The 27,143-nt window shown below is 35.0% G+C and overlaps 1 protein-coding gene across 1 annotated transcript in view; it reads right to left on the bottom strand.

The window, feature by feature from the left end:
* LOC149790409 (uncharacterized) overlaps nucleotides 1-27,143 on the bottom strand; it is a 116,417-nt gene that overhangs the window by 75,189 nt on the left and 14,085 nt on the right. The window contains exons 2-5 of the mRNA XM_089973217.1: nucleotides 23,584-23,703; nucleotides 20,249-20,275; nucleotides 5,226-5,345; nucleotides 1,876-1,902 (exon numbers count right to left, since the gene is read on the bottom strand). Of these exons, the coding sequence (XP_089829343.1) occupies nucleotides 1,876-1,902; nucleotides 5,226-5,345; nucleotides 20,249-20,275; nucleotides 23,584-23,614 (205 nt within the window). The 5' untranslated portion in view covers nucleotides 23,615-23,703. The remainder of the gene's footprint in view (nucleotides 1-1,875; nucleotides 1,903-5,225; nucleotides 5,346-20,248; nucleotides 20,276-23,583; nucleotides 23,704-27,143) is intronic.

Below are 27,143 nucleotides of genomic sequence, written 5' to 3'. Positions count from 1 at the left end.
CAGCACAACTTCAAAGGCACCTTTAGAAGGAATCCTTTTGGAAACCAATAGAATCCCGTCATATACTCGTTATGAGTTAGTTTTGTATTGGGCGGTGTATATTATGCTCATCATATAAACATTTGATAGTATGCATGCACTTGTTTATTACTAAAGAAGTGTTTGATAGTTATATTATTTTAAAGAAAATTATACTAGACACCTTTTTATAAGACAAAATGTCCTGACATCTTTAGAGCACTGTTGAATCAATAAGTCAAATGTCTTTTAAAATGACACATACGCCAAACGATTATACCCCACCCCGTTTATTTACACATTTCATATCCTTGATAAAAACTCTAGATCTAGATATAAACACAAAAGTTTTTCAGATTGTATTTATTCATTTGATCAAATTGGAAGTGTACATTTCAACTTTACTGTACATATAATGATCATGATTTCTTTTTCAATTCAGAACATCGGGTAAGAGTTTCCTCACTCCACATTACATGGTGCTTCTTCATCACATAAATTGAAAAATTGCGATAGCAGAGATATCGACAAGCTATCTAACATTCTCTCATCAATGAATAATTCATTGATGACGATGTTAAAAGAGGAAACATATTTTTAGTGGTACACATTCTAATCTTGGGATCGATTGAAATCAATTTCCAGGGTTTAGCACAATTATAATTGATCAAGCTGTATACGTAAATAAATTTATGTTTCGAATTCAATGCGGCCTTGATGTTATCGCGCTAGATTATTGGTTGAAGTTGTGTTCAGGACATTGGTTTTACCATCGGGAATCTCTTTGGCTTCCTGATATTTGCCATGTACTTTATTAATGTTTTATTAATATACCTGATCTGGTTGACAACGTAGAATGCTCTACAAATCAATTTTTGAAAATAACCCTGGTGCTGTTATTGCGTTTTATGATTTTTCTATGTTACGATTGTTTTGACTAAATTTGATCAAATTGGAAGTGTACATTTCAACTTTACTGTACATATAATGATCATGATTTCTTTTTCAATTCAGAACATCGGGTAAGAGTTTCCTCACTCCACATTACATGGTGCTTCTCCTTCATCACATAAATTGAAAAATTGCGATAGCAGAGATATCGACAAGCTATCTAACATTCTCTCATCAATGAATAATTCATTGATGACGATGTTAAAAGAGGAAACATATTTTTAGTGGCACACATTCTAATCTTGGGATCGATTGAAATCAATTTCCAGGGTTTAGCACAATTATAATTGATCAAGCTGTATACGTAAATAAATTTATGTTTCGAATTCAATGCGGCCTTGATGTTATCGCGCTAGATTATTGGTTGAAGTTGTGTTCAGGACATTGGTTTTACCATCGGGAATCTCTTTGGCTTCCTGATATTTGCCATGTACTTTATTAATGTTTTATTAATATACCTGATCTGGTTGACAACGTAGAATGCTCTACAAATCAATTTTTGAAAATAACCCTGGTGCTGTTATTGCGTTTTATGATTTTTCTATGTTACGATTGTTTTGACTAAATTTACTCATCATCAAGTGTAATCAGGCTTTTAATTGTGTTCAGTTTTAATCTGAGGAATTTATTTATTTATATTTGTCACTGGAGTCATAAAGTGCTCGTTAATAAGTTCGTACTAAATCGATATTTTGGATTATTTTGAATTTAGTTAGAGGCGATTTTGATCATATTATTGTGATACATCAAGACTGTTAGCATCTCGACACTGTTTCAGGATATAGGTATATCAGCAAATCATATAAAAAATGAAAACATAATTTAGGTATTTAGACCTTACTCAGATATTAAATTGCGCTTCCTAGAGAAGGGTACCTTATAAATAATGAACAAAGATGGGATTACCTTTCTGGCGAGATGTTTCTTCAACATCTGGAAAACAAAAGAGACTTATAAGATTTGTCTTCCGGCCTGATAGTTCACGATTCGGTAAGTGCATTATTTGTAATGAGGTTTTAGTAAAACCTCTTTGTAATTTTTAAAATGTAGACCGTATGGTTCTCAAGGTCTGAGTGTATATAGACAAGAATTAGGGATGGACGGCTGAGACTATTTTGCCTGGTACAGTTACCAATACGCGGCAGTGACCTGTCTGGCCGAGTCGGGGTTTCTCAACTTTAATTGTGCTTGGGTTCCTATCCCATCTCCGAGTTCCATTTTTGTCAACCATAAAACGTGTGTCGCGGTCCGGGCTGCCACATGACCCAGTAAGATCATATTGTTATATTCAGCTGGGCCGGGTGAGGTATTTCGGGGTAGTAGGAAACCCGGCCGGTCCCGAGCGGATGGGACAGGAACCCATCCATCTCTAAACGGCGCGTTTAAGAAGCATACTATTAATAACGTTGTCTTCGCAGCAGAATACTCTTCGGAATTAGATTTCATATTTCATCTAGCTTTGTATATTTTGGATGCTGGGCCGTAAAGATTGTATTAGCTTCGGTTAAATTTGCACGTTAACGCTTTGGCTGTTTAATTATTCCCTTATTGAGCAAAATACATTCATATACACATATATATTTGATAAAACTAATGATTTCATATGGTATTCACTTGAAAATGTTTAATATTTTGTAATTGTTATGCGCATAATAAATGCAGACATTAGTTGCAGACTTTAGGTTTTAATATTTAAGGATTACTATGAGGAGATATTTTCTTTCTTCCAAAGTTTGATATGAATCACTCAGTAAATAACAAATGAGTACCAAATCCTTGAACTATACATCTCAATTGCATTTCAAGTCGTGCAGTTGTTACGACTCTATGGTCGTATTATAGTCATGATAGTTAACACGTTTTATTTCCAATGAACATACCAAATAAATGTGTTACCTCTCGAATAATATCTAAGTGCAACATACAATATGTCTACAAAATTACAACAGGAACACAAAATATGAGGATGACTCCAAAACAGCAATGAAGCTGATTGCTCTGTTCTCTCCTTATATACACCGTATATTATGACAATATTTCACAATGTACCCCATAGGACGGATCTTATTACTCATTTTGCGTCGAAATTGCATATTCCTGTGACCTATCCCAACCAATGGAAAATTGCTGAATATTTATGATACAGACCAAACCCCATCAGTCAATAAGAAATTAATGCAAAAGCAATATGAAGTCTTATTGTTAAGGTTATTATTAATTATTGTCAATGCATACGTCAGAATCTACTTATGGATCGTATGCAATTTTACGTTCTTAAAAGGATCCGGTCACGTAGGCGAAATCAAATAAAGTTAAACTGTACAATTTGTTAACAGGAAATAAAATTTAAAAATTCAAATACAATGACATACCAGGAGTTACAAAAATATAGATATACATAACACAATAAACAACGCAGTCAGTCAGTTAAACTGTGATTATATTTCGAACACTGTGACAAAAACAAAAGTGGTGGCCACCTGGAATTTACATGGGACCGATATAGGACTTTATCAAATGAACAAACATAGCTCGAGTTATATGCAATATTGAAATGGGGATGGTGTTTTGCCCTGATGTGGCGGTGGAAGGACAGCATATATGCCTTTGTATATTATCTGCATTCTGTTCATAGAAGGTAGCAGTATGAAAATATGTGATTTAAGAGTTTTGCTATTGATATAGGTTACAGCCTACTATCCCCATGATTGTAGCTAACAATATAATAATTCACTCTTGTTTGAAGCCGTGGATAATCTACGAAGTTGACCAATATGCGACCAAACAAGAGGAAAATCCCACCCTGGTCACACTACTGAACTGTCCACGCCTATGAGATAGTGACGTGACAAATACAAGTCCAACAATTATTAACCACAACACGAGCTGAGAAATACTCCCGTTATATGAAATAATTTTGATACATAATCAATACATGGGCAAACAATTCACCGATAAATGTGTATTGTATTATGAGAAAAATTATTGAACTACGTGATTGTGATACCTAATTCCACTAGGTCTGTGGAGCTTTTGCAATGTTACAGAAAATATTAAATCACTGTATCGTTGAAAGAATCATACAGATTTGTTACGAAGGCCCAAACCGATGTTATATGACCTTTCGAACACATATTGAAAATGTATTGATTAATTAATCAATTTAGGAATTATATAAGAGTAAGAACAATGTATATATGGCCACTATTAGTGGAATATGACATTATTGATATTGTACAAGAGAAAGTAAAGGTGCTATCTTTGAGTACAGATAATGACGCGAATGAATTCTACAAAGATGATGCCGACATGGATCCATCAAGCGAATATAATAACCCAAGTAATGTAGATCCCAAGGATACATGATGGTATTATAATATAGGTAGAAACAAATACCATAATCAAATCAAATATTTACAGATTTTCTACTCGCTATTTACAAGCCCGACATATCTTTGTATCTTGAAAGCCACAATGACAATTACGGGAAGAACATTTAATAATCATATTGTCGAAAGAACTAATTATGATAATATTTGTTGCACAGCGATGCGCTCTTATCAAAATATACGAGTTGCATGCGATATAAAAATAGTTTGTGCAGAGTTTAGTGAGAAAATAGAACTCTCGATTTGGATATACACATGAAAAGGTTCCGTATTGTATTTCAGCATTTCGTCAAAACGTTTGCCATGAATTTGGATATACGTCTCTGATAATCAGCGCAATTATTTTCTTTGAGAATACTAAAAATGAAATAATTAAACATATTTTGGGTGAAAGCTTAACACAATTTCATGATTTATGAACCGTTGATAAAAAGAGTTATTTGACAATTTCAAAAATTAAAATAACATTGTATTTCTCAAAGATTAACATAATGTATTAATGTATAAAGTACTTATTGAAAAGCACGTTTAAAGAGATTATAATTATATGGCCGAAAGGCAAAAATATAATTTGTATCCTTTTTATTCATACTGCTAGCCGCTGTTATTTAATGGATACTCAGACTATTAATCCTGACACGATGAAGATTAATTTATCAAAAGACAATCTAATTTGTATATCAGAGACTTCGAAAATTGTGTTTTGTTACGGAACCTAAGAAAAAGTCAAGGCCGATCACTGTTTGCTTTTTGTATTCATTAGATTATTCAATTTTTTTAAATAGAAAAAGTTTGGAAATTAAAGATGCCGTGAAATACAGTTGTACCTACTCTACCTATAGTAAATATTCAGTCATTCTTCTTTACCTGCAGTCGGGGAAAGAAACTCGCGTTTCTTATTCAGTTCGTCGTTGCTTCTGTTTTTCACAATATCTGGTCCACTATCCTTGCGTTTTGTTTTATCCGTTGCCTCACTGAGTCTCACACCTGAAAATAAGAAAGTATGAAAAATGTATTAAAATGGTCATACATTCTGCTTCGCAGAAGGTTGAGCTAAAAATTGTATTTTTCTAGCAATATTTATATTGCATTTTATTCATACATCTGTAAGTAAATATGATGGCAGATACTGCCGGTTAAGTGTGGGCTTGTCGCAGTAACCTTTCTATTATATGCTAATTTTCTTATTCTACCTAAGGCGAAATTATATAAACAAAAATCAACTACAAGAAACAAAGTAATTGAATGTATGCCGTATTTCAAAATAAATACATAACAACATTACACAACAGCAAAACTATTAATTTGCACATAACTCCGCCAAGATAAATTTGAACTTATTCGCGCGCTAGACATAACTTTCGAAATAAAATGGCGTTTTGGTCTACTTAAAATTGAAATTTGGAGTCATATTGTGAATGAATGCGAATTACAACAATTCCATTTGAGCTGGAATGAATAGATTTTCGTATTGTTGTCGATGCTACGAAATGTTGTGATTATGGACTTGATGTATCTGTGCCAGCCCCACATGAAGTACATCGAATGTCAGCAGCGCGGGGTCAGTGTGTAGACATCTGCAAGTGTGTTTCTGTTCTGCCATTGATTGTTTGAATTCATAATGTGGGAATGATATGAAGTCTTTCAAGTGCAATTATCAAAAAGACGATATGGAGTATAATGTTTATTTCATTTTAAGTGCAGTAAGTAGGATGAAGTTGCTCTCTCACTATAGTCGGAATTACAGTGCAATTTCTAAATGTGTAATCAAGCTTGAGAACCCATGACATGGCTCATGTAATTCGGATTTGCAGCACCAAGAAAGTACATTTTGAGGATATTCTGAATGTAAAATTGTAAGTACAAATTTTGCCATTATTATTACCAGCTAAAGAAGACAGTTTATACCTTGTCACGTGCATGTTATTTGTAGGGATCCAGCAATTTTATGAAATCTGGCATCTATTGGTAGCCTAAATCCAAAACATTGTATCAAGAAATGTAACGCGGAATGTGGCAAAGGACACATAATTGAATTATTGTCTTTGTTTGTGATATATATTTGTCTAGGGTCTGTTTATTTACTTGTATCTCTTCGTTGTAATATATTCCGCGATTATTATAGCGGGTGGTTATTATTTTTCTCGTTTAATGCGTTTACAATTGCCAACTTTACCTTTCATTGTCAATTTTCTGTCACACTGTTGGTTTGCAATGCTCTGGATTTCAATATTTCTATATTTATATTGAGAGCATTTTAGTAATTCATACTTATATATTTTCAAGTGACATCATTGCCTGCGATTTTTAAAACCGAGAAAATGTACGCGTGACGCGTTTATGTCCACCAATGGAACTGGAAGTTCATACGAAAGAAACGTTTGCTTCACGCTGAACCCCGGATTCAGTGATCACATTTCGATTATTAACGATTATCGGACTCGTCTGATTATACGAAATGCGCTGGTCCAGCTTTGGTGTTTATAAAAAGATACATCTAATACTGGAGACCATCAAATGCATACTGTTGGAAACATCTGAAACGCGGTAGGAAATGCTGAAATGTAAGCTTTCCTTGCCATCAATTTCGAACGCTTATATTAACCTGGAGTATTGCAAGCCAACAGCCCCAACTGCAACTTCATGAAGATTGATTGAGATTTTCCTGAGCTGTTACCCTCAGTGACATCAATGGGTTTGGGGAGATGTTGGCAAGGTTATTTGTGAAGCTAAACACATCACTCACATTACTGTTTAAGAACTACGCAAACGATGAATTTCGGCGTACAGGAGGTGCTACTATCATAGTTGTATCAAAAACATGGACTTTGTAGATCACGATTGTTGTCATTTTTATAGTCTTGAACAGCGTCAACGCTGATATTTCTCGCGCACACCACCACAGATGCGCACCCATGAAGTAATATTGTGGTGCAGTTTATGTAGCAAATAAGTACAAAACAAGGTGTTACTGCAGCAAAAACATGTTCGTGCCTTTTCAGAATACAAATCCAAATAATAGTCTATGGCATCGTAAGAAGCTATTTGAGACGCAAGGAGTGACATAAGTTTCTTTGCGGTTAAAGAAAGGAAAATGACAGCGGTTACCAGTGACAACTCACATAATATCATCAGACTGAGCACTTCGACTACCCGTACCACTCTCAAAAGTTTTCGACCACTGACCAGTTCATATACTTGCGATAGTAAAGTCAGTCATGCATTTTCTTGGTGTCTATGGGCAATGGATTTGTATCGATGGTGCCACGTACACGTGAAAGCGTCATTGTTCACCTGAATTTGACAGACATTCAATATGTTGCGTACTTGGTGACACCCTATGACTTATCGTATTTCAACTGATTTGGACTTGCACCAACACTTAAAGTTGTTAATTATTGGACAAAGTCATCTACAATCATTTTATTCAATTATGCAAACGCGGTTGTAACCGCCATTATCCTGTCATCTTGTTGAAGCAGTTCGTGCACTTCAGAGTTTACAAACTTCGTAAACACTTCTTCATTCGACATTAAAGTACGATTAACGTTATATAAAATGTATTATACCACTGACGGACGTTACACAGGCCAACATTGCACTGATGTGGATCTAATCAGGTTTCCCACCAAAGCGGATTTAGCGGAGTTTACAAGTTTGATTCAGTTGACGTTGACGCAAGTGAGCATGTGATTTTTGAAGATGGAAATGAAAAACTAAGCATTTATTACATGAACATTCAAAATACTGATATCCAGCTGAGAGGAGCTGTCGCACGTCATCTGACTGTGATCAGTGAAGTCGCAGGAATCAAACGAATCGAGAACGGAGATTGCGTTTATCAAAGGCTATGTTGTTTATTCTGAAGCTAAAGTAAAAGAAGATGTGGATTAAAAAATCGCAGATGTTCCCAACCACCACGTGTAGAAAGTTCTTTTAGAACATACACAAAAAATGCTGATCATCCTACGAGATGAAAAAATCCCTGATACTACAATACCAAAAGGTCGAATTGTTTTGATAATGTGAATAGTTTTGATAACCTTGAAACTCATAGCGCAACATTACGCAAGAACAGTATTTATTAGTAGTATCCGGTTATTATATTATTTGGTGTCCATTAACACTGATAACTAACCAAACAATTATCCCGTAATATTCAAATACCAAAGGTGGAAGAAAAGCTGACATACTTACGTCATTAGGTATTGCAGTTGCAGGGTGCTGTGTATGATCTTGTATAAGTACGTTGTCGCCGTATCATAACTACCGTTGCTACTAAGGCGACTGTCAAAGCATAAAAATCTAAGCACAACCACCAATATTTAAGTTTGACAAGCGTAGTCGTGAATTTTAAATTTATGTGGCAATCGTCTCACACGTACAAACTAAACAAAATGCTGGACAACAACTATCAAATAGTATTAAAGAATCATATCGGTGATACAATGCTGTGATACTTCCGGAGCAAAGGTGAATATTGCTTTTCAGCCGGATTTAATTAAGCTTAATCACGATGTAAATGCTGCTCATGCAATCCGGAACTTTTAGACATCAAAGCTATTAATGATGAAATCGACAAAGGAATGGATATGATTCGAGATTTTTGTAAGAATACAACAATAAACAATCATGTACGGGGAGGGGTGGTGCTCATTGCTTTAAATTATCTCAGAAAAACTCGATTTGTTTGAAAATAAGCTTTGATTTTGATATTTCCCCTGGTAGAGATTTTTAAATTCATGTGTTTGTAACAAACAAGTGTTCACAAATCAAACGTGAACACATTTGGTTTAAATCCTATCTAAGATGGATTAGAGTCTTTGGGAAAGGGAGAAAGCTAATAATGATAGAGTTGGAGAGCAGTAGTCTTCAGTTTCAGAAAGAAGTGCTCGGCCATGTCTTAACGTGACATTTGAGTATAATCACGTAATCAACTTTGCTGTCTATGTAGACCTGCTCATGAATATTATCGCGCATTTAGCAGAACTGTGATGAACCTGCGATTGTACAAATATCATCGACCGCACACAAAACTGACGCTGCTAAGAAAACATACACAGAAATAACAAAATAATGGGAAGGATTGAAGCGAATGTAATCCCTAATCTGGACAGCGTCCAAAATAACACATTTTATTGAACGATCTGAATGTATGCGCATTAGGTTAAACAAATTTTACGACAGCATGGAATACCAATACCACGCAGCATGCAAAAAGCTGACATACTTGAATTGTTGAGACCTATAGTGGCACTGGATCAACTTGCTGTCCCACATAATTCATCATCGATTACAAATACGGAAAACAAATGAAGCCGATTGCACGTCAGCATAATATACGAGTACTTTGTGGTTCAAGAAAAACTGTTATACTTTCAATAACAATGCGTTTTAGGATGAACGAAACCGTCGCATAGCATTTGAAATTGCTAATATATCAACTGTACCTCTGAAAACGCAGACCAATTGCAAGCACCTGAACTTAATTTTCTCAAGAGCAGTGTTGAATTAGAAAATCCAGTGGCACTTTTCGCACACACATACAAGCCAGGTGAAGATGCTCGACAAATGTTATCAAATATGATTCCTTGAATTATATCGGTGTTACAATGATTTGGCCCTTCTAAAGTAGATTAAGTTCTTGGTTGTGCGACATAATCGAAAGTCGATAGACAAGGATACATTTAAAACGATTGGGGATTCGTGTAAGTAAGGTCAATCGTGTAATAAATGTGTGAATGTACAGTCCATCTAGACTTTTTTTTATTCCAGTACATAGAGATGGTGCCGTCTATAGAAAACGAATACGGATCTGCACTCCAAATGCCACGAATAGATTATGGAAAGAATTTCTCATGATCACTAACAATGCTCTGTTCAGAAAAAACACAGAGAATCTGCGCATATGAATCCGAGTAGATCTTGTATGTGATAATGAATAAGACATAATTCGAAGGCTCACCACTTATGCATACAGGCATCTTCCTATTGTGATACACTAGTGCATTGATACATCAACGTGCTAATATAGATGTTGGTGGTAGTTCCGTATTCACTGAAACGACTTGTAATTTCCCTCGCACAAATCCTCTGATTGTTAGACGTGATCCACACGATGACGGCCCCAAACTATAACGTGTTTGTTTTCTAGGACTATCAATGCTTTCGAAGATAGTAAATATATAGACGAACCATGCCCAGCCAGTAGCACGAAGTTACCAATCTGTTTGCTGTCTGGTGCGTTCAAATACCGCAAAAATTATGTTCGGGTTGTTGTAGCGGTAGAGTTTGTGAAATCATTTTATAATTGGAGGCGGTGTCTCTCGTGACAGTCTTTTGTCGAATCGCATTAGATAGTTTAAATCCGACTACATGTGTGCTCTTTTTTCATTTCAGCTATAACAGATAGAAGCGTGTTACCCATTTGTGTGATTTTTGAGGATTCATTAATTCCTATGCATAATGATGACCGAATAACCGTTCCAGAACTGTGCACTTCAGTAGTTCATCAATGGCCGTGTCACCGTGTGTCAATATAGATCGTGACCAAGACCAACTCAGACATGGTGTAGTGATAGCAATGCAGCAACAGATCTGACAAATTCTTGACCAGGATCGACTTGTAATAATCTTAGCCATGTTATTGATCCGCAAACATAAATGCGTTCGAGCGCATCTGCGACACATCCTGACTATTTTGACGTCAACGATTCTCCTTTTTTGTATTTGCTTGCAACATCGACAATGGTTAATGCGTACTTGTATAGTCGTCCATAAACACGATCGTTATGAAGAAATAAAAATTATAATGAGCTTCTTTAGACGTATGGACCTCATGCTACCCACGCAAATATTTGGGCACTGGTATATAAAGTTGCTATAGCTCTTGTTTGGCCAATCATGCTCGGGCAACACCAGCATTGACTTATCTTCGCTTTTCCACAGCGGCTTCACTTTTCCAGTATGTATTTGATCATGTTCGGCTTTTTGTATCCATGTTTGTTTGTTTGTATTAATATAATTTTTATTTTAATCGCCTCCCAAAACAGTAATGGCCTTCTTACCTCCTTTGATGAGCCATCTTTCGATTCGTTATCCAGCACGTGGTCTCGAAATCGCATTCAAGTCATGGACGGGATCCACATCGGCACGATGTCTTTCACGGAAACCGTTTTATGTTTTATAAACAATGGCGGTAACATGCATCATCGACATGATTTACGGCTGATTGTCCAGTCTTTAGTTTGTTGTTAAAATCCAGTCGTATATCAAGTCATGTACCAAGTCCACATTAATTGTATTATGTATGTTTTTCACCAGGCTATTTACTCCATGGTATTCCTGGTAACCCCTTTAATGCACCAGCGACATCACTGCCGGTGACATTTTAAAACATATTCGCTGTTGAAACTTGAAGTTTCTATTAATATGTACATGTTTGCTTCACGTCGAACAGAATTCCCTCGATGTCGACTGTACCATTACGGGTTCGAACTCGATTTGGATTTTCAGTACGTGTTTTAATGCGAAATCGATAACAACATGAAGACTTGATTAAGGTATACACCGATTGTATTATTAAATGGAATCATGGAAAAGAAAAGTACGTGTCATTAACCTTTCCGCGCAAGCAATTTGTAAACCATCCAGGTATAGTTCATATGGAACTGGACGTTTCCATGCTTCAAAACTTAGCTTGTGCACTAATCATGGGTCCTGCTGGATCCGGAAAAACGCAATTAGTGTTAAACATGATCTTACGATGATTCACGGGGAATTCGTTGTACGTGATTGCGCCGACTTTGAAAAAGCGTTGAGTTACACAGCCGAGATGACTTAATCAAAGAGTGTCAACACCGATGTTGATTACTTTCCACCATCGAGGAAGCACCTACCATTGATGATTTAGATGCAAGTGAAAATAATCTTATTTATACGATTTTGTGATACTTGAACAACAAATCATTTCGTCACAAACATTTTCGCCAGGTGGATATAAAAATAAAGACGTGATTTATTAAACTTAAAGATCCGCACAAGTGCATAAAGTAATACGATATAACTGTAACATGTCGATTATGTTTAGTGGCATTGACTCACATGGCCAGACAAATATTATTTAGTCTTGGTGTGCTCCCGACTAATCGTGGGATGAGATTTGTAAGTTGTTTGAGCGTATTACACTATTGACTTGACAAAACAATGCAATCACCATAATAATCAAATTAAATGGCTAAACCGGTGATGTTATACGAAACTATGAGAAGCGATGCCGTACAACCGCTCATCAACACCAGGTATTGTTTCGCAATAGTACTGAAGGTCGCAAAAGTGTTCGAGACATGTTTCATTCGCGACACAGTATTACACGGGAACCCTCACAGCTGGCTTTCAACAAGCATTTGCACAGTTCGTTGAACCAACGAAGGAAATTCAAAACGATGCTGAGAATATTAAATTGACAACGAAATCATAAGTGGAGCAGGTGTCAGCGCTAACGGGAACTGAAGATGAACCGGGTCCTAATCGTAAAATAGCTATACGCACCAAGGATATACAAAAATCAAATAGAGCAATTGTAGAGAGTATTGGATACTTGCCACATGCAATTGCTGAAGTCAGTGAAGACTGGAACGTGTTCATGGTACAATTACCATCAAAGACACATAACAAATACATGAACACTGAATGGTTTAAAATGATATTTAGGGAGTTTTATGGAAACAAACATGCTACCGGTAATCAGTAGAATTATTTTGCAGAAACGGAGAAAATTTATGGAACGGTCTAAACCAGTCATGCACCAACAACCAGAAAAAAGACCTACATTGCAATTACTAAACTCGCCCGACATTAAACATTGTTCAGAGGAAGAAGTGAAACAAGAAAATAGACCCACCACAACGTTCATCACATTCTGCAAAAACACCAGAAGAGAAAACAAGATTTGAACGACAATACGAAGAGACCCGAATTTCGCACATACGAAGAACAAAAGAAAAAGATAAACGAACATTTAAAAAAGGTAGTACCAGCAAAACGAAAGAAAGGAAACGGTCTAATTAAACGTGCAAAACAAAAAGCTATATAAAAACGAATAAAGAACTTTTACACCAACACTGGAATAAAAAGAACTAATTAGATGGCTGGAGCAAAATACGTTAGCGGCATTTACAATCGCAGTGGACGAAATGAAAAATAGGTCCCTGGAGCTAAGGCAACAGTGGCTGGAACAACATGAAAAATGGAAGCGGCCTTGGTTGATTATTGGCTCATAACGACCTGATAAATCAATAGGAAAAACGTATTGGTTCAACGCACCAGTAGTTATTAATGAAGCGATATCGATGGTATCATGGACGTAAAATCAAGCATGTTGATGCATGAACTTGATAAATATATCAATGACAAGCGACGACACCGATGATGACTTCTGCGACAATTTTACTTCACATTTATGCTGCGATCTAACAGTTTTTTGTACATATAATGCCAAGCAGTGCCTCATGATCTCATCAACGAAACTAGAATTTAATGTGACCTTTCTTGGAGGATAAAACCTATGACCACAAACCAACTGTTGGACTTGCTAACAATGGAACCATGACGTTCTTTAACAATGCATCTTATTACATCGAGGGTAAGAGGAATTCGAATCACATGTTGACACAGTTGATATTTCCGCGACGATTGTCGGACAGGCTAGATAGTAGTGATTATGCGAGATCCGCTGGTCTAATTAAGATGATTGTCATGGATACCTCTGATAATGCAGATTGCCGACTTGATACAATTAGGCGACCTCAAATTGATGTGCAACATACTGTCTTTGGCTCAAATGGTACTTTTAATAATATATTCGTACGGCGTCAAAGACAACTTCATGAAAGCTTATTATGATTTTCTTTTGCAATTCCATTACGTCACATATTTTGTTTTAGCAGAGGTCTTCGCACGGGTATTTTTCGGCCAAACATTCAGTCACATTAACCACAAGAATAACTCTAACCATGCAATTTTTGATAGAAATATTAACATGGTGGATGCCTCTGCTATCCCATTAGCTATCTAAAGAATCATGTTTGTTGTCGCTTATGCAATCTGGAACCTGATCAATGCTGCTGGTGTTCGCGCTGGTTATCGCGCGTACCACAGATAGGCACACATCAAGAGTCATTTCTGGAAAGTTTACATAGCAAATGAGTTCCCAACGTGGTCTTACCTCACCAAAAGATGTGTTCGTGACGGTTCGAATTAGAAATGACAATGACCAAACACAGAGCTAGATGATATTTGACCACTTAGAAATGACTGAAGTATCTTTGCGTTTAAATGATCATCATTAACCTTCTGAAGAAATGTTCTTAACTATGCAAAAAAAGCACATGCATAATAATGATATGTGGACAGGTATCAAAACATCGACACTGGTTTGCATAGTTCCAAACATGACTTCATTATATAATGCCTGATTTGTTACTTTTCACAGGAACATCTGGCGTTATGGATTCTTTGACCTTTATTTTCATTTATGTATCGGTCTTAATTAGAGGAGGCACACTTTAACTTTTTGTACCGAAACCCTGTTTCTGGAGATTGGGTCAAGGGATGGGCCTGTGGAAAATTGATTAATAAACTTGCTATAATGTCCTAATATCGGCTTTCTTAAAAGTAGTTGTAGATAAAAAGGCAATAAGAAACAATGGTGGCTTTACGTTAAAACTTTGTGCAATAAAATTAACTCGAAATGACCCTTTGGGGTTGATTGGAAGGCAACTTAAACAACTTAATGCGTCCAAGCACAATAATGCCACGGGGACACTAAAGTAATCTAAATCAGCGGTGAATCAATTGCAAAAGACTGGTGGAATATATCCATTCCGTGCAGCCATTCCGGTATTGTTAGCAGTATCGGCCACAGCGGCTAGGGCTGTCAGAACATCATCCTGAATGGCTTTGTAAAATGACATGGGAGGCAGATCTGGTAGGTCTATACAAATGGGAAAGGCCTACGATTACCAGGAACGAGTCGCCGAAGACCACTAGGAAGAGTTCATTGATTAACGGTGTGTGTGTGTGAGGTTTTATTATTGCTGTTTTACTTTAGATATGTCTTCCAACTTTAATATCTTGAAGACGATTTTCGATCTGCAATATGCCACTTCAATCAACTCCGCACATAAACTCTGGCTACATCTACTTGTTTTCAAACAATTTACTATTTTATGCACAAGATACTGAATTTAATTGTTTCGCTTATGATAATGATACAAATATTGTCTATAAATGAAATCATTTTTAGTGACTGTTTTCAAAAATGACCCAACTTAAAATTCGCTATAAAGAGAATGTCATATATACAAAAATGTTACTCTTCACATAATACATTTCGCAACGATTTGAATCTGGGAAAGGAAGGTTAGTTTGATATCAAAAGGATAGAGAAAGTTTTAAAACGGATATTTTGCTAGATGTTTTGTCTCCATACGTGTAATCAACATAAGGTAAGGTAGGGTAAGTAACTAAATATGAGCAACATTATAGAAGATAAACATCAAGATTATGATCTCCAAGCAGCACACGTCTTTCGATTCATTAATTAGCAAATGAACCACATGAAATAAATACCAAGTCCGATACGATTGCAGTCATAAATACATTATGGCCTTTTTGAAGGGATGGCTTCTTTCACGAAGAATATTGTACGAATTTGGTAGATAATGAAAAGCACCACACAAACGTTCAGAAGGATTAAGCTTCAGAGAGAGAGAGAGAGAGAGAGAGAGACAGAGAGCAGAGAGAGAGAGAGAGAGAGACAGAGAGACAGAGAGACAGAGATATAGAGATTCAATCATTCGTTTCTCTTCTAATAAATAGTTTATGGGTGATATGACGAGAGACAAAAAATGGGAAAGGAAAAGGAAATAGAGATATGTAAATGCTAATGCTAATGCAGAAGGAATACGTGTAAATGCAATATAGAAAAGAAGAGAGGGGAAGGCAAAAGGGATATGCTAAAATAAAAGGAGAATGAAATGCAAGAGAGACACAAATGCAGTTTAAAAATAAATAATCAGATCTGGAAAAAAACACTCCTCTCGTGTAAACACAGGTTGACGTTTTGATATTGCCAAAAATATTCCTTCTTTAAAAGAAAAGGAGGTAGACTAAGAGTTCTTTAATTTTTAGAAAATTGCTGAAAATTGGAAATGGCCGAGATATTATTGGACTGCGCTATCAAAAACGGTATTTACTTGTAACGTTAGAAGTATGCAGCTCACTCACATCAGATCAAAGTGGTGATTATGATGTGGTCAATTAATATGTCTTGAAGGCTGTGAGATGGTGCCTGAATCCTGCCTTCAGGGTTTAGGCATTGTAGAAAAAAACACCATTGGGACTAATTTTTTAATCTCATGGGGAATAATAACGATTATTTAATAGATGGTGTAAACGTGCGATACATCAATTCCTTAAATATGTGTTGATACTGATGAAAAATATGTGGGTGTGATGTCAGTCGTTCATTCAAATGTGCAATTTTTCTCCATGCAAATCTTTTCGGGACACAACTGCGTACACTTTAAACACTTAATAGTAATTAGTAACAGTCAATTTAAAATGGCCACAAGACAGATGGACTGAAATTTTGTCCATGAAATACAGAATTAAATATCTTTTCTAGACCTCTTATGAGATAGAAAATATAAAAAATTCTTTGCATTGGGCTAAAACACTTGTTGTGACAAGGAAAACTAGCTCAAACTCCAAACAAAAAATGTTTTTTGATCTGTGATTTCATACCTTTCAGATAAGGTGTCGAGAACCTTTAACATATCATTGTTCTTCAATGTAACGTTATATATATATATATATATATATATATATATATATATATATATATATATATATATATATATGAAATTCTCTAATTCTGTCGTAAATAAGGCAATACGTTTATTTTACAATATTCATTTATAATATCTGAGTGCAAACGGTATTGGTAATCATGGGAGCGTACGGATAACGATGCCTTAAACTGACAATTGGCAGAAATCTCTTCTGATTTATAGACTGCATTTTTATGGATTGAAGCAGTAATAAGAATTTGCTTACTTTTCACAATAGATGTCAGTTATTTCTCAACAGATATTATAATTCAATTATATGTATTAACTGAATCTGTTTCTTTTTGTTTCTTCACCCATACAATATGCAGCAGATTATATTCTGTCCTTAATGATATGCCAGTTTCATTTTGACATTAGCGTTTCGTGTTATGAATGTTAGAAGGATAATCTATATTATTTTTACATCACCCACCAACACCTTTAAAACAGACGGACTCATATTTTGATGGGATACATAGATCAGAGTCCAGGAAAAAGGAAAGTGGCGAGTAGCGAGGAAGTGCTACCATAATCATGTTGTAAGGTAAAAGCGTGAATTATTGTGATTATGATGCCTATAATTAGTTTCCCATTTAATGGTATTGTTAACCAACTCATACAGCTTAATCCATTACTATTGTAGCTGTTCAACATCATAAGCTGCTTACAAGACGATATCATCATGAAAATAATTTTGCACCCATAGATATCGTTAGGTGTGCTAATTAAAATTGAAATCGATCTGCTTTGGATTGCACAGATAACACTGCTGAATCTATGTACAAGCATACATATCTGAAGACCTTTGGGCCAGTATTCCTTAATTGCATAAGAAAAACAATATTGTGCCATAATACTTTTCACTGAAGATTCAAAAACCATCTCACCTCCTACGTGTTGAAAAATGAGATGTGTTACTAATCTTTCGAATAATTTATTTAATATCCAAGCATGGAATGTGATCATCTGATAATACTATACAGAGTTCTGGTTCCGAGCCAACGTTTTAGAAGATACTTGGATATTTAGGAACATCTGGATTGTCTTTAAAATGAAATAATATTGACACGTCTCTTAGCATATTGTTTTGTCTATCTATCAACTGTCGGGTACTGCGGACACACATTGTGCAACATTTTCTAATGTTAATTAATCTAAGTGTACACCTGTCCATAATTTGTTATACAGTAACATTTTAAAGTTGAAAAATAATTTATATTAATTTATATTGTTATATTGCTTATTTGTAATTTCTTTAATTGGTGAAAAGAGAGAACTTTTTGTGTGGAGATTTATAAAGATTTACCATCTGAAAACAAATTCTTTCATTGGTCAAAACGAAAAGAAAGTTAAATTATTTTGCAACAGAGTCCTAGACCATACTCCTTTCATACAATTTTGTTGTTTGTATTATATCACATATGCTGGTACAAATATATATTTGGAGCTGTAGGTAACATTGTTCAATCCTTCCTGTAAAGAACGGGACATTGAAGAAGACATTTAGAAAAATATTAATGATATAATTATTTGATCGTGGTTCCTTATTAAATGCATATGTTGCTAAAGCTTCTTAAAACTGTCCTCTCTGTTGTCTGGTATAATATAATTTAAGAGGCAAAATTTTGTTTTCCCACTAAAACTTGAATGATTTGGAATCGGTATTTAAAACTTTTTTATATTTTAATTTACCTGAAAAAATACCATATTACATCTGTCCTATCCAACAAAATGCAGCAAGAAGAGTATTTATTTAATGCAGAGGAAACTGGAATAAAGTGCCCGGGCCACACTAAAGTAGCTGACCATGTCTGGTCCGATTATGGGATTCAAAAAAGCACGTTTCAGTCTTGAGTTCGATATCCAAGTTATATTATTTTAAAGAAAATTATACTAGACACCTTTTTATAAGACAAAATGTCCTGATATCTTTAGAGCACTGTAGAATCAATAAGTCAAATGTCTTTTAAAATGACAAATACGCCATACGTTTATACCCCATCCTGTTTATTTACATATTTCATATCAATACAGGACTCTAGATCTAGATATAAACACAAAAGTGTCTGAGATTGTATTTATTCATTTGATCAAATTGGAAGCGTACATTTCAACTTTACTGTACATATAATGATCATGATTTCTTTTTCAATTCAGAACATCGGGTAAGAGTTTACTCACTCCACATTACATGGTGGTTCTCCTTCATCATATAAATTGAAAAATTGCGATAACAGAGATATCGACAAGAAATCTAACAATCTCTCATCGATGAATAATTCATTGATGACTATGTTAAAAGAGGAAACATATTTTCAGTGGTACACATTCTAATCTTGGGATCGACGGAAATCAATTCCCAGTGTTTAGCACAATTATAATTAATCAAACTGTATACGTAAATAAATTTATGTTTCGAATACAATGTGATCTTGATGTTATCTCGCTAGATTATTGGTTGAAGTTGCGTTCAGGACATTCGTTTTACCATGGGGAATCTCCTTGGCTTTATGATATTTGCCATGTACTTTATTAATGTTTTAGTAATATACCTGATCTGGTTGACATCGTAGAATGCTCTACAAACCAATTTTTCAAAACACCCTGGTGCTGTTATTGCGTTTTAGGATTTTTCTATGTTACGATTGTTTTCACAAAATTTACTCATCATCAAGTGTAATCAGGCTTTTAATTGTGTTCAGGTTTAATTTGAGGAATTTATTTATTTGTTTATCATTGGAATCATAAAGTGCTCGTTAATAAGTTCGTACTAAATCGATATTTTGGATTGTTTTGAATTTAGTTAGAAACGATTTTGATCATATTATTGTGACACATCAAGACTGTTAGCACCTCGACACTGTTCCAGGCTATAGGTATATCAGCAAATCATATAAAAAATGAAAACATCATTTAGGTATTTAGACCTTACTCATATATTAATTTTCGCTTCCTAGAGAAGGGTACCTTATAAATAATGAACAAAGATGGAATTACCTTTCTGGCGAGATGTTTTGTCAACATCTGGAAAACAAAAGAGACTTATAAGATTTGTCTTCCGGCCTGATATTTCACGATTCGGTAAGTGCATTATTTGTAATGAGTTTTTAGTAAAACCTCTTTGTGATTTTTAAAATGTAGACCGTATGGTTCTCAAGGTCTGAGTGTATATAGACAAGAATTAGGGATGGACGGCTGCGATTATTTTGCCTGGTACAGTTACCAATACGCGGCAGTGACCTGCCTGGCCGAGTCGGGGTTTCTCAACTTTAATTGTGCTTGGGTTCCTATCCCATCTCTGAGTTCCATTTTTGTCAACCATAAAACGTGTGTCGCGGTCCGGGCTGCCACATGACCCAGTAAGATAATATTTTATATTCAACTGGGCCGGGTGAGGTATTTCGGGGTAGTAAAAAACCCGGCCGGTCCCGAGCGGATGGGACAGGAACCCATCCATCTCTAAACGGCGCATTCAAGAAGCATACTATTAATAACGTTGTCTTCGCAGCAGAATACTCTTCGGAATTAGATTTCATATTTCATCTAGCTTTGCATAATTTGGATGCTATTGCAGGGCCGTAAAGATTGTATTAGCTTCGGTTAAATTTTCATGTTAACGCTTTGGCTGTTTAATTATTCCCTTAGTGAGCAAAATACATTCATATACACATATATATTTGATAAAACTAATGATTCCATATGGTATTCACTTGAAAATGTTTAATGTTTGTTATTGTTATGCGCATAATAAATGCAGACATTAGTTGCAGACTTTAGGTTTTCATATTTAAGGATTACTATGAGGAGATATTTTCTTTCTTCCAAAGTTTGATATGAATCACCCAGTAAATAACAAATGAGTACCAAATCCTTGAACTATGTATCTGAATTGCATTTCAAGTCGTGCAATTGTTACGACTCTATGGTCGTATTATAGTCAAGATGATTAACACGTTTTATTTCCAATGAACATACAAAATAAATGTGTTACCTCTCGAATAATGTCTAAGTGCAACATACAATATGTCTAAAAATTACAACAGGAACACAAGATATGAGGATGACTCCAAAACAGCAATGAGGTTGATTGCTCTGTTCTCTCCTTATATGCACCATATATTATGACATTTTTTCACAATATACCCCATAGGACGGATCTTATTACTCATTTTGCGTCGAAATTGCATATTCATGTGACCTAGCCTAACCAATGGAAAATTAGTGAATACTTATGATACAGACCAAACCTCATCAGTCAATAAGAAATTAATGCAAAAGCAATATTAAGTCTTATTGTTAAGATTATTATTAATTATTGTCAATCCATACGTCAGAATCTACTTATGGATCGTATGCAATTTTACGTTCTTAACAGAATCCGGTCACGTAGGCGAAATCAAATAAAGTTAAACTGTACAATTTGTAAACAGGAAATAAAATTTAAAAATTCAAATACAATGACATACCAGGAGTTACAAAAATATAGATATACATAACACAATAAACAACGCAGTCAGTCAGTTGAACTGTGATTATATTTCGAACACTGTGACAAAAATAAAAGTTGTGCCCACTCTGGAATTTACATGGGACCGATATAGGACTTTATCAAATGAACAAACATAGTTCGAGTTATATGCAATATTGAAATGGGGATGGTGTTTTGCCCATATATGCCTTTGTATATTATCTGCATTCTGTTCATAGAAGGTAGCAGTATGAACATATGTGATTTAAGAGTGTTGATATTGATATAGGTTACAGCCTACTATCCCCATGACTGTAGCTAACAATATAATAATTCACTCTTGTTTGAAGTCGTGGATAATCTACGAAGTTGAGCAATATGCGAACAAACAACAGGAAAATCCCATCCTGGTCACACTACTGAACTGTCCACGCCTATGAGATTGTGACGTGACAAATACAAGTCCAACAATTATTAACCACAACACGAGCTGAGAAATACTCCCGTTATATGAAATAATTTTGATACATAATCAATACATGGGCAAACAATTCACCGATATATGTGTATTGTATTGTGAAAAAAATTATTGAACTACGTGATTGTGATACCTAATTCTACAAGATCTGTGGAGCTTTTGCAATGTTACAGAAAATATTAAATCACTGTATCGTTGAAAGAATCATACAGATTTGTTACGAAGGCCCAAACCGATGTTATATGACCTTTCGAACACATATTGGAAGTGTATTGATTAATTAATCAATTTAGGAATTATATTAGAGTAAGAACAATGTATATATGGCCACTATTAGTGGAATATGACATTATTGATATTGTACAAGAGAAACTAAAGGTGCTATCTTTGAGTACAGATAATGAAGCGAATGAATTCTACAAAGATGACGCCGACATTGATCCATCAAGCGAATATAATAACCCAAGTAATGTAGATCCCAAGGATACATGATGGTATTATAATATAGGTAGAAACAAATACCATAATCAAATCAAATATTTACAGATTTTCTACTCGCTATTTACAAGCCCGACGTATCTTTGTATCTTGAAAGCCACAATGGCAATTACGGGAAGAACATTTAATAATTATATTTTCGAAAGAACTAATTATGATAATATTTGTTGCACAGCGATGCGCTCTTATCAAAATATACGAGTTGCATGCGATATAAAAATAGTTTGTGCAGAGTTTAGTGAGAAAATAGAACTCTCGATTTGGATATACACATGAAAAGGTTCCGTATTGTATTTCAGCATTTCGTCAAAACGTTTGCCATGAATTCGGATATACGTCTCTGATAATCAGCGCGATTATTTTATTTGAGAATACTAAAAATGAAATAATTAAACATATTTTGGGTGAAAGCTTAACACATTTTCATGCCTTATGAACCGTTTATAAAAAATGTTGTTTGACAATTTCAAAAATTAAAATAACATTGTATTTCTCAAAGATTAATATAATGTACTAATGTATAAACTACATATTGAAAAGCACGTTTAAAGAGATTCTAATTATATGGCTGAAAGGCAAAAATATAATTTGTATCCTTTTTAATCATACTGCTAGCCGCTGTTATTTAATGGATACTCAATCTTTTAATCCTGACACGATGAAGATTAATTTATCAAAAAACCATCTTCTAATTTGTTTACCAGAGACTTCGAAAAATGTGTTTTGTTACGGAACCTAATAAAACGTCAAGGTCGATCACTGTATGCTTTTTGTATTCATTAGTATATTCAATTTATTTTAAATAGAACAAATTTGGAGATTAAAGATGCCGTGAAATACAGTTGTACCTACTCTACCTATAGTAAATATTCAGTCACTCTACTTTACCTGTATTAGGGGAAAGAAACTCGCGTTCCATATTCGGTTCTTCGTTGCTCCTCTTTTTCACACTATCTGGTCCAGTATCCTTACGTTTTGTTTTATCCGTCGCCTTACTGTGTCTCACACCTGAAAATAAGAAAGTATGAAAAATGTATTATAATTGTTATACATTCAGCTTCGGAGAAAGTTAACCGAAACATTGTATTTTTCTAACAACATTTATAATGCATTTTAGTCATACATCTATATGTAATTATGATGGCAGATACTGCCGGTTAAGTGTGGGCTTGTCGCAGTATTCTTTCTATTATATGCTAATTTTCTTATTCTACGTAAGGCTAAGTTATATAAAGAAAAATAGACTAGGAAACAAAGTAACTGAATGTATGCCGTATTCCAAACTAAATACACAACAACATTACACAGCAGCAACATTATTAATGTGCACATAACTCTGCCCAGATATATTTGAACTTAGTCGCACGCTAGACATAACTTTCGAAAGAAAATGGCGTTTGGTCTACCTTAAATTGAAATTTAGAGTCATATTGTGATTGAATAATTGCACAACTTTTCCATTTGAGCTGGAATGAATAGGTGTTCGTATTTTTTTCGATGCTACGAAATTTTGTGATTATGGACTTGATTTATCTGTGCCAGTCCCACATGAAGTACATCGAATGTCAGCAGCGCGGGAACAGTGTTTTGACATCTGCAAGTGTGTTTCTGTTCTGCCATTGAATGTTTGAAATCATTATGTGTGAAAGATATGAAGTCTTTCAAATGCAATTGTCAAAAAGACGATATGAAATATAACGTTTATTTCATTTTGAGTGCAGTAAGTAGGATGTAGTTGTTCTTGGACTATAGTCGGAATTGCAGTGCAATTTCTAAATGTGTAATCAAACTTGAGAACCCATAACATGGCTCATGTAATTCGGATTTGCAGCACCAAGAAAGCACATTTTGAGGATATTCAGGACGTAAAACTGTAAGTGCAAATTTTGCCATTCTTATTACCAGCTAAAGAAGACAGTTTCCACCTTGTCACTTGCAAGTTATTTGTGTCTTAATTTTGGCATTCTTGCCTTTCAAGCATAGAACTTCACGTCAACCAAGAATTTTAATCGAAAGTATTTTAACTAACTAATTTCTATATTGATAGTTATATTTCGAAGTCTGGAGTGACATTCATTACTTGAATGTTTATGACGGAAATGCCAGATAGGACAAATTTTAAGTTAGCCTTACGTTTTACCAACCAAAGGCCTAAGTTTCAGATGTCAGATTTTAGATCCATTGGTGAAAAGTGTGCCAGAATTCAAAACTTCTGTTTCAGGCCAACTATAGGTGTTTTGTTGTCAAGTCTAGCAAATATCAGCTATACTTTATTTACCAAATAAACTTTTTCTTCTCTTTTTAAAATGTAAATTAAACTTATGGTATCTATTTTTAAGTTTCAGAACACACGGGGTTTGTAAATGATTTGAGAGAATAAAGACGTTCATAGAAAAGAAAATTCATTAGGTGAAAACAGTTTTTAAATGAGTTTTGGGGTTCTGAGTTTTCTTACATTAGAAGTTATAATGTAGATGTTATGTATATAGAACTGGATGTAAGTTTCACATTTTTGATTGCATATTTTAATATACCTTTTTACATGCCCACAGTTCAAAGTATACCATTTGTATTGATGTTATTCATTTTCGTCATCTTTCACATTTTGACTCAATTGCTTAACTCGGTGACATAAATGCAATATTTGTAACATTTTATCATTGTATTGTATGCTATGTTTATTTAGACCGTTCCCATTCGACGGTGTTGTTGTTAGTTGTTCAAGATAATGTATTAACTACTTATTTATTTTGTTTAATTCATTCAGTATTTTGATATAATCAAACTGCATTCAATGTATATTATTAGTCTTTGTCTTCGACTGTGCTCAATAAAAATCAGATATATTTATGTATCTTGTTTTGGACACATGTCCCTAATGCATTATTGAACACACGTTCCTAATGCATCAGTGGACACATGTCACTAATACATCATTGGACACATGTCCCTAATGCACCATTGGACACATGTCCCTAATGCACCATTGGACACATGTCCCTAATGCACCATTGGACACATGTCCCTAATGCACCATTGGACACATGCCCTTAACGATTCGCCGTGCCTTTTGCTGTTAGTAATAAACTATCCATTACTTGAGCATATGTAAACTTTGGCAGCAGAGTTGGTAGAGCGACGACTCGTAATCCAAGGATCGTGGTTCTATACCCACACAGGCCAGCTGCGGTTGACTGCCTCAGTCTGTCCTCGGGATAAGGCACATAGCTCCCATTTCATTGTCAGTATATAGCCAATATTGTTTTGAAAGTGCAGCTAAAATCCATATAAGCAAAGGAAGTGCTGAAACACATGGGGTTCGGTCCTCGTTTCCAGCAGAAGAAAATATTGGGTTTCTTTGGACTTTACTCCACCCTGATCATGTATTCAGTTCCCAAGCAAAATAGTTTACAAATTATTAGAGTAAAAATCGGAAGCATATAATATAACGTTTCTACGATATACATTCCACTTTGCCAAAGTGATGCTGTGTATGGACTGCATTTTGTTTAGAGAGCTGACAAAAGATGTATAAAAAATATAGAGTATGAACAAATAAAAATAATTTATGATTGGTTATTACTATATAATTCATGTTGGTTTACATGATCCATGCAAAATATTAAATATGTTTAAATCGATTATATATTCTTACATCTTATAAACACGATAGAACAGCTCTTTGTGTATATTCCATTTTAAAATAGTTCACAACAAGGGTAGACTTTTTTCCTCTACAAGTTGTTTAAATTGTTGTAAATAAAATGACATAAGTTTTTATGCTCTTTTTTTTAAGCACACATACACTTTCAAAGTCTACTATATATTCTCTCCGTTCCATGAGCAGCGTAAGCCAAGCTTGCTGTTATAGAATGCACTGGTAAATCAAGGTCTACATCGTTCATAACTGAGCCATTGTTAGTAATGTCGGATGCATCCTATGCTATTGGTATAAATATCTCCCAATAATTGTTATTGCATGTGGTGGCAAAGTGGTTAGATTGCTGAACACGTGGCCTTATATGTTTCAGACTAGCATAGGTTAATCGCTGTGTTTTGCCCATAGGCAAGGCATTTACTCCTATTACTTCTGTACGTTTGGAATCTGTATACGCTGTCAAGCAAACAAGAGTCTATAATTTCAGTTTAAATCAAACTTTGCTGTGTTACTACATGGTAATACTTGTATGATGGGCTCCCCAAGTGGACAAGTGGTCTAACGCTTTCGCCATTACCGGTCATTGCCATCCCACCTCTGTCCACGTGGGTTCGTGTCTCGGGTTTGGCCATTTTGTGTATACGAGAAAGCTTTCATTATTTTTCAACGGGTCAGTGCATTTTAACGGGATTTTCCAGGGTTCTTCCTCCACGAGTTATATTGGCTTTCATGTATAGCCTATCGTGTGCTGAAAAATGGCGTTGAACCTTAAACAACAATCAACAACAAC

Source organism: Sinohyriopsis cumingii, chromosome 10 (genome assembly GCF_028554795.1).
Source record: "Sinohyriopsis cumingii isolate HCF-2022 chromosome 10, ASM2855479v2, whole genome shotgun sequence".
Taxonomy (NCBI): domain Eukaryota; kingdom Metazoa; phylum Mollusca; class Bivalvia; order Unionida; family Unionidae; genus Sinohyriopsis; species Sinohyriopsis cumingii.
Note: the sequence above shows the minus strand (reverse complement) of the source record. Positions and strands in the feature narration are given on the sequence as shown.